This window comes from Vicugna pacos, chromosome 22 (genome assembly GCF_048564905.1).
Source record: "Vicugna pacos chromosome 22, VicPac4, whole genome shotgun sequence".
Taxonomy (NCBI): domain Eukaryota; kingdom Metazoa; phylum Chordata; class Mammalia; order Artiodactyla; family Camelidae; genus Vicugna; species Vicugna pacos.
This window is the reverse complement of record NC_133008.1, coordinates 29,957,234-29,971,299: the sequence shown is the minus strand read 5'-3', so window position 1 is coordinate 29,971,299 and position 14,066 is coordinate 29,957,234. Positions and strand designations below refer to the sequence as shown.

Below are 14,066 nucleotides of genomic sequence, written 5' to 3'. Positions count from 1 at the left end.
CCTCCCCACCTCAGCACCTCTCGCTCTCCCGAGCAAGATCAGCCTCTGTTGGTTCCCACCTCCCGCGCTTCTCTCTCGCTCCTGCCAGCCTGGGTCCTTCGGGTCACTGTCCAGTCGCCGCGGCCTCAGCCCCCCGCGACTCCCGCCCCGCATCCCTCCTCCCCCCACCGGCAGTGGCCCCGCTCCCTCCCCAGAACAGCTGAAGGTCTCAGTCACCTCCGAGGGGAGCGCGGGTGGGGGGAGGGGGCGGGGGAAGACGCGGTGGTGGGGGGGGAAGCCCTGACGTCGCTGCCCCGGACGCTGCCCGGAGCTGGTGGGGCTGGGGCGTCCGCCCGAGCGCCCCCTCCCCAAAGTCCCACCTCCCGACCGTGCGCTGCCGGCGCGGCTAAAGTCTCTCCGAAAGCGTGAAGGGGGATTGGAGGAGATTTTATTTCCCTTTGTGCCAGCGGCCGGGGCCGGATCGAGGCGGCCGGGCCCCGGGGCCGCGGGATTGGGGCTCCCCCCGGAGCGGCGAGGAGCGCAACAAAGGATGCGCGGCACCGGGGTCACCGTCCCCGCGGTCCAACTTTGTGCGTGGAGCCCGGGTCCCCGGGGAGCCCGCCCGCTGCGCTGAGAACCCAGGCGTCTAGGCTGAGCCAGGGCTTGCGGGCGTCCGCAGGCGGCGCTTTCCCGGGTCCCCGGCTCCTGGCTTCCAGGAGGGGATCCTCGAGCTTCCCGTAGACAGCGGGCGGCCGAGCCGCGCACGGAGACCGCGCTGCCGGTGGGAACTCTGCGCGCCTCCGCGGATGCCCCTAGCTCCGGCCGGTCGACCCCGCGCTCGGCGTTCAGGGCCCTGCGGAGCGCCCCCTTCCCACGCTGTCCTTCCGGAGCCGGGCTAAGGTGCGCTTTCGCTCCTCTTCCCTCCTTCTCTTTCTCCCACCTCTATCTCCTCCTTTTTCTCCCCTTTTCACCCTCTGCTGACCCCAAGCAAGGGGCACACCGGGTCTTTCTCCTCCTTTCTCTCCTTCCTCCCTTCTCCTCCTCCTCCCTGGAGACTCTACCGAGGAAGGGGTCCAAGAAGGGGGCATGTGGGTCCGCCTCTGACGGTGGACAGGTTTGGGGAGACACGCGCTCAGATGGCCAAGTGGCTACGAGACTACCTGAGCTTTGGCGGTCGGAGGCCCCCTCCGCAGCCGCCCACCCCCGACTACACGGAGAGCGACATCCTGCGGGCCTATCGGGAACAGAAGGATCTGGACTTTGAGGACCCCTATGAGGACGCCGACAGCCGCCTGGAGCTCGACGCCACGGGGCCCGTGGACTCCAAGGGCCCTGGGGACGCCAAGTACGACTCTCCGAAGCACCGGCTCATCAAGGTGGAGGCAGCCGACTTGGCCAGAGCAAAGGTTTTGCTGGGCGGGCCCAGGGAAGAGGTGCGTGGCTAAGTCCCAGAGGCTGGATGGCCCCAGGAGACTGGGTGGGGAGGGCCAGGCTGGGTCTCCCCTGGACTTTGGGGATGTTGTTTTATGTGTGACCCCAAGGGCAGGCCAGGGCACGGGCCAGACACTTCCCAATCCTCCACCTGCTTGGCAGAGTTTGCTCTCTGTCCCTCTTCAGTGTGCAGCGTTGGCTGTCCTCCTGCCGCTGACTGGCCCTGCTGTGTCCCCTTGTCCTCCTCCTTCCCGGTTCCCCCCTGCCAGATCCCTCCTCCCAGCTTCCCTTCCTCTTGGCAGCTGGAGGTATCTTCCTAAAACAAGTATGAGTGAGTCAGGTCTGGAACACCCTCGGCACTACTCCTCACCCCGCTTCTGTTATTACTCCCATTTTACAGAAGTGGAAACTGAGGTTCACAGAAGAGAAGTGACTGTCCCAAGCTCACATGGCTCTAGTTTGTTAGAACTTTTTGTACCCAGACCTGCCTCCAATGCCCGTGCTTTTTTCAGCATTTTTCCTAGAGGATCAGGGAGTCCACCCCAAACCCTCAGTAGACAAATAGAAGGCTTCTAGGAAGGTTACGGGAAGCTGCGTTGGGTAGTGGTTAATGGCACAGAGAAAGGTAGGAGGAGGCAGGGGAAGCAGACAACTTAGGATCAAACCCTGCCTTTTACTTATCAGCTGTGTGACCCTGAGCAAGTCACTTGCCCTCTCTGTGCCTTGGTTTCTTCCTCCATAAAGAAAGGGGCTAATGTACTTACTGTTAAGTGTTGGTATTACACGTAAATGTATGTGAAGCCTTTAGAATAGTACTGACATCTGATAAACATTAAAATTATTGAAGGAGGGAGGTAGAGGTTCTGTGTCAGGGAGAATTAGAACAGCATGGAGGAAAAAAGCAAGGGAAGCTGGCATCTGTCTATAGACACTTGTGAGTGGAAGAGAAGACTACTTGCTTGGAAGGGGTGTGTCAGTTGGCCCAGAGATGGCAGGCAAGGGCTGTACTATTGCCCAGCAGAGGTACCCAGGGCTAGGCTTGATCCCCCTGAACCCTTGGCCCCCTCCCCTTCCTTCCTTTCTCCAGTCCGAAGTCGACACTGAGTACTCAGACCCCTTTGATGCCCAGCCTCATCCCCCACCCGCGGATGATGGCTACATGGAGCCCTACGATGCCCAGCGAGTCATGAGTGGTGAGTGAGCAGGGCCTGGGGGAAGGTGTTAGGGCCCCAGGTGGGAGTGGGAGTTGACCACTGTCCTCAACCTCCCAGAACTGCCAGGCAGAGGGGTGCAGCTGTATGACACTCCCTATGAGGAGCAGGACCAAGAGCCGGGAGATGGGCCTCCTTCAGGGCAGAAACCTCGACAGAGTCGGCTGCCCCAGGAGGATGAACGGCCAGCGGATGAGTATGACCAGCCCTGGGAGTGGAAGAAAGACCACATCTCCAAGGCATTTGCAGGTGCTTCTCTGACCCTGACCTCTGAATGCCTGCCTCCCTCTATTTTCTGCTCGGGTCACATCCCCTGTTTCAAATTTCAAGTAAATTCCCATCACCTGACACTTTGGTAGTGTGTTAATTCTCACTAAAGTGTGAATGACTGTTGGTCATAAATTCCTCTTCCTGCAAGAACCTGAATCTCCCTTGAAAACTGAAACCCCTTTTAGAGTGCAATGGAACGTACTCATTCTGCTCCGTATAGTGCAGGAATAGGCTTTGGTGTCAGACTAGACCTGAGTTTGGGTCACTTACTTGGGCAAATTACTTGATCTCCCTAAGTCTCAGTTCCCTTACCTGTAAAATAGGGATCATTCTAGTACCCATCCAACAGGGTACTTGTAAATTGAGTGCTAAAGTGCTCAATTATTCAGGAGCCATTAGGGAAGAGGGTAGCATTTCTTGGACTCAATTCCTAATTGAGTTGGGTAAGCTTGGATAAGTCTCTGAACCCCAATATTAAGGTCAGCTTTAAAAAATAAAATAACTTGGACTAGGAAGAGTTGTGCAAACCAAAATCTGCCCCAGAAGTTGTATGACTGTAAGGGAAATTGGGACACAGTGCCTCAGTCTGTCTGTCTGCATATTGGGAGTAATTTTCTAGCTCTATGACTTGGCCAGAATCAGGCAGAAGTTCCAACCCACCTCTCTAGCCACGCCCCCTGCTCTCTGATTTATTACTCATGGAACTACCAGCCCCTCTTTGCCCCTAGACTGATGAATGACCACACTGCTTTCTTCTGAAGCCCCCGGTTGGTTGCTTGTGTACCAGTCTTGCCCCCGCCTCAAACCCAGCCCCTCCTCTTTTGGATTCTAATAGGTTGCCCCAAGTTGGCACCGCCTTCCTACTGAAATTCCATTGGCTTGCCCCCTACCCCAGGTAAGCGGAACTTAACTCTTCTCTCTAAACCTCCTTGTCCAGTGCAGTTTGACAGTCCGGAGTGGGAAAGAACCTCAGGCTCAGCCAAGGAGCTCCGGAGACCCCCGCCCAGAAGCCCCCAGCCCGCAGAGCGTGTGGACCTGGCCCTGCCCCTGGAAAAACAGCCGTGAGTGGGGAAGCGAAAGATGGAAGAGCCCAGTTAAATCCCTCCCCACCCCATACCAGCCACAGATTCCTCAGACCAGGGAGGCTGGAGACACTTCGATTCATTCATTCACTTCGTTTGTTTCTTCAGCTAATCTTCACTGGGTGCCAGCGCCTGCTGTGGGCCATCTCGGTTCAAAGAATCAGATGGAGTTTCCATTACCTCTAGCGTCAGATTCTTGGTTCAAATCCTTTCTCTGTATCCTTTGGCTGTGTGACCTTGGGCAAGTCACTTAACTTCTCTGAACCCCGGTGTTCATCACCCCCAAGACAGTGCCTGCTTCAAACAGAATAAAAGGGGATTTCCTCCCTGCCCTTGACTGGGACTTCTAAGCCAAAGACACAAAAGTCATTCTCACCGCCACGAGATTTTATGATGACAGTGGGGGGAGCAGGATTGTGAAGGGGTCCAAACTTTAGGCTAGGGTGAAGCTCCCAAGCTGGGAGGGGCTGGATGTTCTCTGTGTCTCTCCAGCCTAGTCATTCCTGGAGGAGCTCCTTGAGCCTCTAGAGCCCAGCCCAGGGGTACTGGGGTGTGTTTATCATAGTCATTCTCAAACTCTTTGGGAAGTACAAAACTGCCTAATTCACGCTGAAGCACAGGGTATTTTCTTTCAATACAAACAACTGGTGCTTATCTATCTTTGACACCTTGCTGGCACTGCTATCCTCTCTTTCAGCGCATTAAAAAAAAAATTAAACAATGGTACCGGTGGGTGGGGATACAGGTTGTGGCGAATCTCATGAAAGTGTTATGCAAGTGATTGGAGCTGAGGGATTAGGGAGGGGTTGAGAACACTTGGGGACCCAGCTGAGGGAGATTAAAGATCAAGGTCAGGCGTACGTGTTTAATTGAAAGGAGCAGCTCCAGATTGACCTCGGCTCAGCTGCCTCCCAGAGGAAAACCTTGTCTGCCTGAAAACTAGGCTCCTCTTGAGAAATCCAAGGGAATTTTTCTCACTTGTTTGCCTGGACGTCACAAGTCCTTGAATGAGCTGTACCTGCACTCAGCCTCAGGGTGTGTTGGAAGGGGGATCGCCCTTCAGGAGACATCCATCTCCACCCGCTAGGTGGTTTCACGGCCCGCTGAGCCGGGCAGATGCGGAGAACCTCCTGTCGCTCTGCAAGGAAGGCAGCTACCTCGTGCGGCTCAGCGAGACCAGCCCCCAAGACTGCTCCCTGTCCCTCAGGTGAGACCCCAGCCCCCTGAAGGGATAGAGGGTCACAGGACTGCATGCTTTTGACTATCATGCTTTCAGTTGAATTCAGTGGGAGCAGAGAGGTGTGGCTCCTACAGCCAGTGGGCGGGACTTTCAGGGCTCATGGATGGAGTTTTCAGGCCAGTGGTGGGACTTCTGAGGAGGCAGGCACCAGTGTGGTTTCCACTGAGAATGAGCTTACTGTCACTAGAGGTATGTAGGAAGACAGATAAGAGGCCATTCAGTAGATCTAGGACTTGAGTGAGGTGGGGAACTAGGGAGTCCCTTCGGATCCCCCTCCAGCCCAGAAGTTGAAGTACATCCATTTGTATGCGTCCAGGGCCAGAATCTCAGAGTGTAGAAATCTCAGTCTGAGACTTCAGTTCTACGTGCTTCTCTGCCTAAGATTCTAACTGTCTGATTATAAAACCCTCCTAAGAGTCTACCAGACATCTGAGTGTGAGATTCCTAGAAGGTCAGGGTTGAAGAGGGTTTGGAACCAGGTCCATATCCTGCCTCTGCCACTTTGTAGCTGTGTGACCTCGGCTAAGTCATTCAACCTCTCTGGGCCTCGGTTTCCTCAGCTGTAAAATGAGCATAATAATAGCATCGACGTCTTTATAATACTGTGATGATTACATGGGAAAATGAAACAAAACAAAAACGTGACAAAGCATTAAGAATAATGCCTAGGAAACAGGAAGTGCTTAATTCATATTAATAATGATGATAAAATAATTTCCAGATTCTCTCTCATTCCCCCCACCAGAGATGGAGAGAAAGGAAAGGGACCCTAGACTGAGGGTAACTAGCGAGGAGCCCACGACAGGTAGCAAAAGGAGTCAGGAGGTTTGGAGAGAAAGTGCCTTCCGTGTTCCCGGGGAGGGACCTCCACCTCGTAGGAGCTCCAGCCTGCCTTGTTTGGGGACAAGCTTGGAAGGGTTCCCTGCAGTGGGGAACTAGCCGGCAGCTTGACGTCAAGTGGCTGTTAACCAGAAGTATTTTGGAATGCCAGCCCAGAGCTCCTGGGCTCCACGAGGTGGTGACTTGAGGGTTGGAGAGTGTGGGTGCCTCCTCTGACCCCTCTCCTCCAGGAGCAGCCAGGGCTTCCTGCATCTGAAGTTCGCACGGACCCGAGAGAACCAGTTGGTGCTGGGTCAGCACAGTGGCCCCTTCGCCAGCGTGCCCGAACTGGTGCTCCATTATAGCTCCCGCCCGCTGCCCGTGCAGGGCGCTGAGCATCTGGCCCTGCTGTACCCAGTGGTCTCACAGACCCCCTGACCGGGAGCCTCAGCCTCCCGCCTTGGGCTGCAAGGACCCAGAAACACTGGCTGCAAACGTTGGAGGTCTTTCCAGCCCTGGAGGAGGCTAGATGGAGACACTCCCTGTCCCTCAGGCCCTGGGTCCTCATCAGAGTCGCCCTGCTCGGCCCCCTTCTGGGTTCTATGGCCCAGAATGGTGTCTGGAAACCCTCCTCTGGCCTGGAAAATAAATAAGTTATTGTATGTTTCAGGTGTCCTTTCTGGGAGATGGGGATCTCAGCCCCTCGGAAGGAGGAGGGGAGACAGACCCTTGGAGGGGGAAGAGCACCCCCAGCCCCTGGTTTTGGGGTACGGAGCTGGGGTTGGTGCCTGAATGGCTCACAGGGAGGGACCAAAACTCGGAGAGCTGGAGACAGGCAGGGAGAGAGAGATATGGAGGCAGATAAAAACCCGGAGAGAGCAGAGACCTACAGACAAAAAAGATGGAGACACCAAGGGGCCAAGGCTCTCTGGCCAACCCCACCCCCACCCCGCTCCTCCTCCCCATCCCTGTGGGTGGCCACCGGCTGATGCAGCTGCAGAAAGGACATCTGTCCCCATGGAAACAGCAGAAGGGGGGAAGGGAGCCAGCCCAGCTGGTGTCACTTCAAGGTGACAGTCGGACAGGGACCCGGGACCGATAAATGCCAGGAAGCCCCAATCTCCCCACTCACTGCCCCCTCTCCCTTCACCCCCCCCACCGCACCGGACTCGAAGCCTGCCTGTGGGGAGATACCAGTTGGGGAGGGGGAGAGCTTTCAGCTAAGGGCACTATTCAGAGACTAGGGACATCACTTCTCTGCTAATTGGACATGTCCCTCCAAGGATAAGAGGAAGGAAGCTGGTGAGTCGTCAAAGAGCCCTCACCACAGTGGTCCTCTGAGGCCCCCCCCCAGATGACTGATCTCTTCAGCATTCCCAAATTGCCACAAATCCTGGCTTTGCTTTCTTTACAAGCTTTTATTTGGTGTTCTGGGGGCAAGGGAGAGGTCCAGCCTCACAGAGATAAGGATGGGGGTCTCAGGCTGGGCTACTGGACTCCCTGATCCCCTTGGAATCAGTCACAGCTGCTGGGGGATCCTCTCTGGGTCTAGGGGTTCTGATTCCCCTTCCCACTCCCGGGAATGCTCTTGGCCTTGGCTGCCCAGAGGAGCCTGGGCCAGGAGAGACTCTGACTGTAGAGATGGGGGGACTGGGCCTGGGCCTGGGGCAGGATTTGGGAGCTAGATGCCGCTTGGGGGTGGGGGGCTGGGGAAAAGAGATCAGATAGAAGCTTTGGCTATTCTCATCCTCCCTGGGGATGTCCAGCACCTTCCCCTCCACAGACCATGCCTCACTCTTTTGGGGGGTCTTCCGGGGCCGGTATAGGACGTTGCTGTAGACTGGATTCCCTGCATTGGAAAGCGGAGGGTATGACACCAAGAGGGGACAGTCACTTAAGAGAGCCTGGCCCGCTCCAGCTCACTTCTGGGGGCTTTGTCTATACTTCTGAAAAACATGGGTGTAGGGACCAGGCTTCTCCATCTATTCCTCTTCTCTGCCCCTCCAGCCCCACCCTCCCCACTTCCAAAAGGGGCAGGTATGGAAGCCAGACAGGGATGTAGTCTATCCTCTCGCAGCTGCAGTTCCCGCCTCCGCCACCCGGGGGCGGAGTCGCCAGGGGATGTCAGCGCCCGTGGGAACCGTCTGCCCTCCGCGACGCTGCCTGCGCGGCTCCCTACCTGCGTCCGTGTGCCGGCGGCGGCGGCGGCGGCCCCAGATCCAGGCGCCCAGAGCGAAAGCGGCCACAGCCACAGCCCCCGTCACCAGCAGCGCGAGGAAGAGCCCTTGGAGGGGAGGGAAGGTTGTGGGTGGTCCGACGGGGGGCGGGGCTAGAGGAGGGACACGTGGGCGGAGCTCACCTGAGAAGCTCTGGTCCAGGTTCAGCGGCGAGCCGTCTGCAGAGAAGAAACCTACGTCTCAGGGGTGCTCACCTTTGAGTCCAGCTTCCTGCACCCCTTCAGGGTAAGAGTCCCTCTACCCCTTATGGGACCTCAGGGTTCCTGCCCCTGCCGTGCTGTGTGAGTTTAGGGAAGTATTTGCTGTGAACCTGTTTCCTCTTCTGAAAAATGAGACTAATCATTACTGTTTTGCTGAGTTATTGTGAAATAACTGCCAACAGGACTTTTTCATCGTGAGCCCCATTGCTCCCATAATAGTCTACACCACTCCCATCACAAACCTTATCATCCCCCCCATGAGTCCCATCGTCCTCACCATGAACTTCATCAACCCCACCATGAGCTCCATCCTCCTGGTCATGGGACCCATCATCCTCATGGCTCCTGTTTTTTGAGCCTCAGAGAGCCTGAGTCACTTGCCTGGGGTCGCACACCCTGCTTTGAGCAAAGGCATTGCTCCCCTCAGCTCCCCCACCACTTTCACTGTTTCAGAAAACAAACAAACAAAAACTTACACTGGCCTGAACATTTGAGTCTTGCTGAATAATCAGCACCACAGACACAATAATAACCACTTCTGTTTATTGAGGACTTACTATGTCCCAGACCCTGTAATAAACTCTTCCGGTATGCTTCCTTTAAATTCAACTACTCTGATGAGGAAAGCACTATAAGCTGTATTTTGATAACTAAGGAAACAGGCACAGAGGGGTCAAGTTACTTGCCCAAGGTCACACAGCAAGTGAATAGCAGAATGGGCATGTGCTTTTATATTTTAAATTATAATTATAATTGACATGAATCCCAGCCAGAGGCTCCTTCTTCTGTGACTGGAATGAGTCCAGGTGCCCCCAGCCCCTTCATTCTGCAGATTCTAAAGCTGGCAGTGGTCCCGGGGTCGGGGGGCTGCCAAGCAGCTGTTCAGGGGTGAGGAAGCCAGCTGTGTGGAGCTGGACCCGTGCCCGCCCGCTCCCACTCCCTCACAGCTGCCAACAATTCACAACCTGGTGCCTCTGCCACCCCGCCTCTGCTAATTGGTAATTGGCCCCTTCGTCACTTGGAGGGATGGGGGGCAGGCAGGACAGCCATAACACACCGCCTTGGAGGCAGGCAGTGGGTGGGTCCTGCCAGCTGGAGAGACAGGGACTTCGGAGGTGGGAGCCTGCGGGCAGTTCTCCGTTCTGCCTGATAGGGGCTGGGCATGGACACAAGGCCCTCCAGAACCTCTGAGAAAGCAGGACCCTATCTGGGTCAGCTTGGGTCTCCCGCCTCATTTAGGGTTTAGCCCATGAGGGGGTGTCAGGGAGTCGGAGAAATGTGTGGCTGGGGCTCCCAGGAAAGCTGGCAGCACCCCTGGCTTGTGTGTGTGGCTTCATCCTCTGTAAACCAAGGCAGCTGCAGGTGGTTTAGCTGATCCGGAAAGTTTCTGCCAGCCTTGAGAGTCAATGGCTGTCGAGTCTCGATTCTGGAATTCTAGAATTCTTTCCTCTTACACACTCTGAGACTGCAAAATTCTCTAAGCGCCTGTCTATTCAAAGTACTTACGATACTACAATTCTAAGATTCTAGAATCATCCATTCCTTTATTTCAGTGTTTCTCAACCTTTTTTCATTATCACCCCCACTAAGGAGACTTTTTAAGACTCTTAATTTGTTCCCCCATGAAATTTTAATATCACAGATATACTGAAATCTGTTTATCTGCATGTCTGTGCTTTATGTATAAAAAAAGTAAGATTTTCTTTGCTCCCCCAAAACCAATTTTTGCCTCCTTAAGAGTGGTAGTCCCCATTGAGAACATATGCTGTAATTCTGGGGGCCTGGAATTCATGTCCCTAGCATTCTAGAACTGAGAGATTCTATTTGTAGTTTAAGATTCTGGAATTGTCCTAGGCACAATAGAAATGTGCCCATAAGTTGACCAAAAGACAAGTTCTAGGTTGTTAAATAAAATATGAAAGCAGTCAAAATAGATTTACGCTGTTAGAAGTCGGGATGGTGTGAGAGGGGCATGAGGATGGATCTGGGGGGGCAGATATGTTTCTTGAGCAGGGTGATGGGTACCTGGGTGTGCTCAGGTTGGGAGAATACATTGCTATGGTTTGCATACGTGCCTCCAAAATTCACAGGTTGAATCCTAACCCCCAATATGATGGTATTTGGAGGTTGGGGCTTTTGGGCCGTGATTAGAGAATGAGGGTAGAGCCTTCATGAATGGGGTCAGAGCTCTTATATAAAAAAAGACCCCAGGAAGCACCTCCACCCCTTCCGCCACATGAGGACACGGCGAGAGGGTGCAGGCGATGAACCAGGAAGAGGGTTCTCACCACCACACGACCCCGCTGCTTTGATCTCAGGTTTCCAACCTCCAGAATTATGAGAAATAAATCTGTTGTTTATAAGCCACCCAACCTGTAGTATTTTTTTATAGCAGCAGCTGAACTAAGACGTCCATTGAGCTGGCTGCGTCTGGCATGTACATTTCTCTGTGTGTAGGATATACTTGAATAACACGTTTTATGGGATTGTTTTGACTCAAAATCCAGAATTATATATATTCAAGAGTCTTTATGAGTGTGATATCCTGGAACAGGGCTCAGCAAACTACATCCTGTGGGTCGAATTTGGCCCACTGCCTTTTTGTTTAAATAAAGTTTTATTGGAACCCAGGCCTGCCCATTCTTACATGTACATCTATGGTGAATTGCATGCTACGAGGGCAGAGTGGAGTAGTTACGACAGAGACTATCTGGTGTACAAAACAAAAAATATTTACCAGGTGGCCCTTTACAAAGGAAATTGCCAAGCCCTAGACTGGAATTGTAGGTTCCAGTGTGTCTTTGGTACTGTCACCCAGAATTTGATGTTCTTGCATTTGTAGACTCTCTGTTCCTAAGAATCTGATTGGGAGAATTTGTGTTTCTAGGAGTCTGAGAGTCTAGAGTCTTAAGATTCTAGGAGTTCCAAGCCCCGGGCTTGCCCCCCCTCGCTCTCATACCTGCTTCCTCCACTAGGAGCTGCGTCCCGTTGCCCTGGGCCTCCTCCAACTCGGGGATCTCCATGGTCACCCAGCACACGTAGGACCCGCTGTCATTGAGGCCTACACGGTCCAGCTGCAGGGTGAGGTGGCCAGGTGGCCACCAGGAGAGCCGTCCCCAGGGCCCACACACCCCCACACTGAGACTGCTGTTGGTGATGTGTGTCTGGCACAGAGTGTCTCCGTCCTTGGTCCACTCGATATGGAGCCGCTCCCAGGCCGGGGCCTGTACCACCTGGCAGGCCAAGGTCACTCGGCTGTCCTGACTCACCTGCAGCACCTTGGGTGCCTGCTGCACACTCAGGCCGGTGGCTCCTTGCAGGGCTGGGGAACAGAAGAGGTGAGTGAGCCCTTTTTCAGTACGTGTGTGAGTGTGAGACTTGCTCTGCTAGCCGGGCCACAGGGATGGGGCACGACCAGTCTGAAAGCTTGCCACCTGTGTGATCTTTGCAAGGTCGTTGCTTGCTGAAGCTCAGTGGCCTCATCGGTGGAATGGGTCTAAGTCTCTCGGCACTTGTGAGATTTCACGGTGGCCTCTATAACGTGTCCAGCTCTCAGCCACGTAGATATCACCTCATGTGTGCCAGACCCTGTTCTGGATACTGTGGACTCAGACACAGAGGTGACTGAGATAGACAAAAATCCCTACCCTCATGGAGCTGACAGTCTAGGGGGAGAGAGAGGCACAGGAAGTCGTGAAGTGAGAATCATGATGGAAGAAAGGAATGGTGAGGAGCAGCAGAGGATAAGGATGAGGTAGGAGGGTCTACTGAGTGACAGTGGTCAGGGAAGGCCTCTCCCAGGAGGCGACGTTTAAGCAAGGATCTGAATGGTAAGAAGTAGGCAGTTATGGGAAGGAAGGAAGATATGGAGGAAGAAGCACTCCAGACAGAGGGAATGGCCTGTGCAAAAGTCCTGAGGCTGGACTGTGCCTGGTGAGTTGGAGGAACAGGGAGGGAGCCCCTGTGGCTGGAACAGAGTGAGCCAGGGGGAGAGAGGAAGGAAATGGGATCAGAGAAGTTGGCAAGGAATGGCTTATAAGAGGCTTGCCGGCCATAGGGGTCGGGTGCTGCAGAGGTAGGGAGGTGGGGGCGGGGAAACAGGAGCAGTTTACTTTTTAATATACGAGTGACGGGAAACCAGCGGAGCAGGGAGGAAATGGGGTCCAATTTAAGTTGACTGCTGTGGTAAGAACAGATATGCCGTTGAGGATATCGGGGCTGCTGGGAAATGAGGGTCCAGGAGAGCAGTAGTTGGGGCCAGACCCTCAAACAAGAGATCAGAGTCTGAACAGATTTTGAAGGTTGCCCCTGGAAGAACTACAAGAAGAACTGAATTGGGAGAGAGGGATGGTGGCAGGTTTCCAAGGTTTTAGCCCGAGGGACTACGTGAACAGCAATGGCTTTGTTCCAAGATGAAGGACACCGAGGGAGAGGCAGGGCTGGGGGAAAGAAAGAGTTTGTTTTCAGCCAAGAGAAGTCAGGAGCGCCTGTGAGACTCCCCAGAGGGGTGAATTTGTGTCAAGTTCCTGGCATTTGGGATGCCATTGCAGCTGAAGCTAGAAAGAGGAGATCTGGGCAAGAGTGTTCTGGGCAGAGGGGACAGCACGTGCAAAGGCCCCGGGGTGGGATCAGGTTTGATGTGTTGAGGGAAAAAAGAAAAGAGAGAGAAGTCAGCAACTGGACCCCAGAAAGAGAGGGAATGCAGGGGATGGTGGAGACACGAGATGCCAGTGGGGCCGGGTCACACAAGACTTACCTGCAGATTGTGGTGTGAATGTTATTCTAGGGGCCCCCTCTGGGGATCCTTGCTAGAGTCCTTCAATCCTGGTAAAGTTCTGAGTATCAAGGAGAGAGACGGAGCCTATCTGGCACAGCGGAGAGATTAAGGTTTGCAGGGGCTCCGAACTGGACGGGCAGGCAGCTGGGGCGATGGACCCCAAGAAGATGGCAACAGAGGGAAGGGAGGACCAAGTACTCACCCCGGAGCTGCACCAGGAGGACCAGCACTATGCCCGGGGACCCCATTCCTGGCCCATCAGGTCCCCCTCTCCTGGGTGGCTCCCCACCACCTCCACTCCCCTTCCTATTTGACAGACTTCCTGCCACAAAGGCATATGTGACACTCCACCCCTGCCACAGGGGCGCATGTGACACCTGGGCCAGCCAGCAGATATCCGGTGGCCACGGCTTCTTGGGGCTCCACTTCCTGTCACCTCGTGCCTCAGTTTCCTCAAAGGTTTTTTTCCCTAATCTGAAAGGTGGTATACACATGCGATGGAGATACTGTGAGGGAAAATCTTTCTGAAAGACTACATAAACTCGCCTAGGTTGGGGGGACACACTGGAAGGGCAGGTAAAGCAAGGACTGGGGAGGGGAACAGATGACACGGGCCTGAGCAGAGGACAGAAAGGCAGAATCCCAGCCTCAGTTATTTTGCCCCTAAGATGTCTTCTTTTGAGGTTCAGAGAAATGGATTTCTGCTGATGACTTTGAGTCCTGCGGCAGGTAGGGGCGTTCCCCTACCCCCACAGTCTGGGGAGAAGTTTGGGGGCCCAGTTGAGGGGGTTCATAGGCTCTAGACTTTCTCCCAGCCCTG

At 54.5% G+C, this 14,066-nt stretch overlaps 2 protein-coding genes across 2 annotated transcripts; one reads left to right on the top strand and one right to left on the bottom strand.

Annotated features, from left to right (window-relative positions):
* The first annotated feature begins 372 nt into the window (after positions 1-372).
* SHD (Src homology 2 domain containing transforming protein D) lies at positions 373-6,696 on the top strand. The gene is made up of 6 exons (XM_006206386.3): positions 373-1,412; positions 2,498-2,603; positions 2,682-2,870; positions 3,829-3,952; positions 5,061-5,180; positions 6,284-6,696. The coding sequence occupies exons 1-6, from the start codon at positions 1,116-1,118 to the stop codon at positions 6,468-6,470; spliced, it is 1,023 nt and encodes a 340-aa protein (XP_006206448.1). The 5' UTR covers positions 373-1,115; the 3' UTR covers positions 6,471-6,696.
* Positions 6,697-7,510: 814 nt separating this feature from the next.
* TMIGD2 (transmembrane and immunoglobulin domain containing 2) lies at positions 7,511-13,528 on the bottom strand. The gene is made up of 5 exons (XM_072948214.1): positions 13,449-13,528; positions 11,429-11,791; positions 8,392-8,427; positions 8,212-8,316; positions 7,511-7,881 (listed from the first exon to the last, which is right to left on the bottom strand). The coding sequence occupies exons 1-5, from the start codon at positions 13,492-13,494 to the stop codon at positions 7,511-7,513; spliced, it is 921 nt and encodes a 306-aa protein (XP_072804315.1). The 5' UTR covers positions 13,495-13,528.
* Positions 13,529-14,066: the final 538 nt, after the last annotated feature.

Excerpts from the sequence above, each read along its gene's own strand:
- SHD (XM_006206386.3), top strand. The coding sequence starts at position 1,116 with ATGGCCAAGTGGCTACGAGACTACCTGAGCTTTGGCGGTCGGAGGCCC. Across the intron at positions 3,953-5,060 it reads CTGCCCCTGGAAAAACAGCC|GTGGTTTCACGGCCCGCTGA; the intron begins GTGAGTGGGGAA and ends TCCACCCGCTAG. Across the intron at positions 5,181-6,283 it reads GACTGCTCCCTGTCCCTCAG|GAGCAGCCAGGGCTTCCTGC; the intron begins GTGAGACCCCAG and ends CCTCTCCTCCAG.
- TMIGD2 (XM_072948214.1), bottom strand. The coding sequence starts at position 13,494 with ATGGGGTCCCCGGGCATAGTGCTGGTCCTCCTGGTGCAGCTCCGGG. Across the intron at positions 11,792-13,448 it reads CCTCCTGGTGCAGCTCCGGG|CCCTGCAAGGAGCCACCGGC; the intron begins GTGAGTACTTGG and ends TCTGTTCCCCAG. Across the intron at positions 8,317-8,391 it reads CCTGGACCAGAGCTTCTCAG|GGCTCTTCCTCGCGCTGCTG; the intron begins GTGAGCTCCGCC and ends CTCCCCTCCAAG.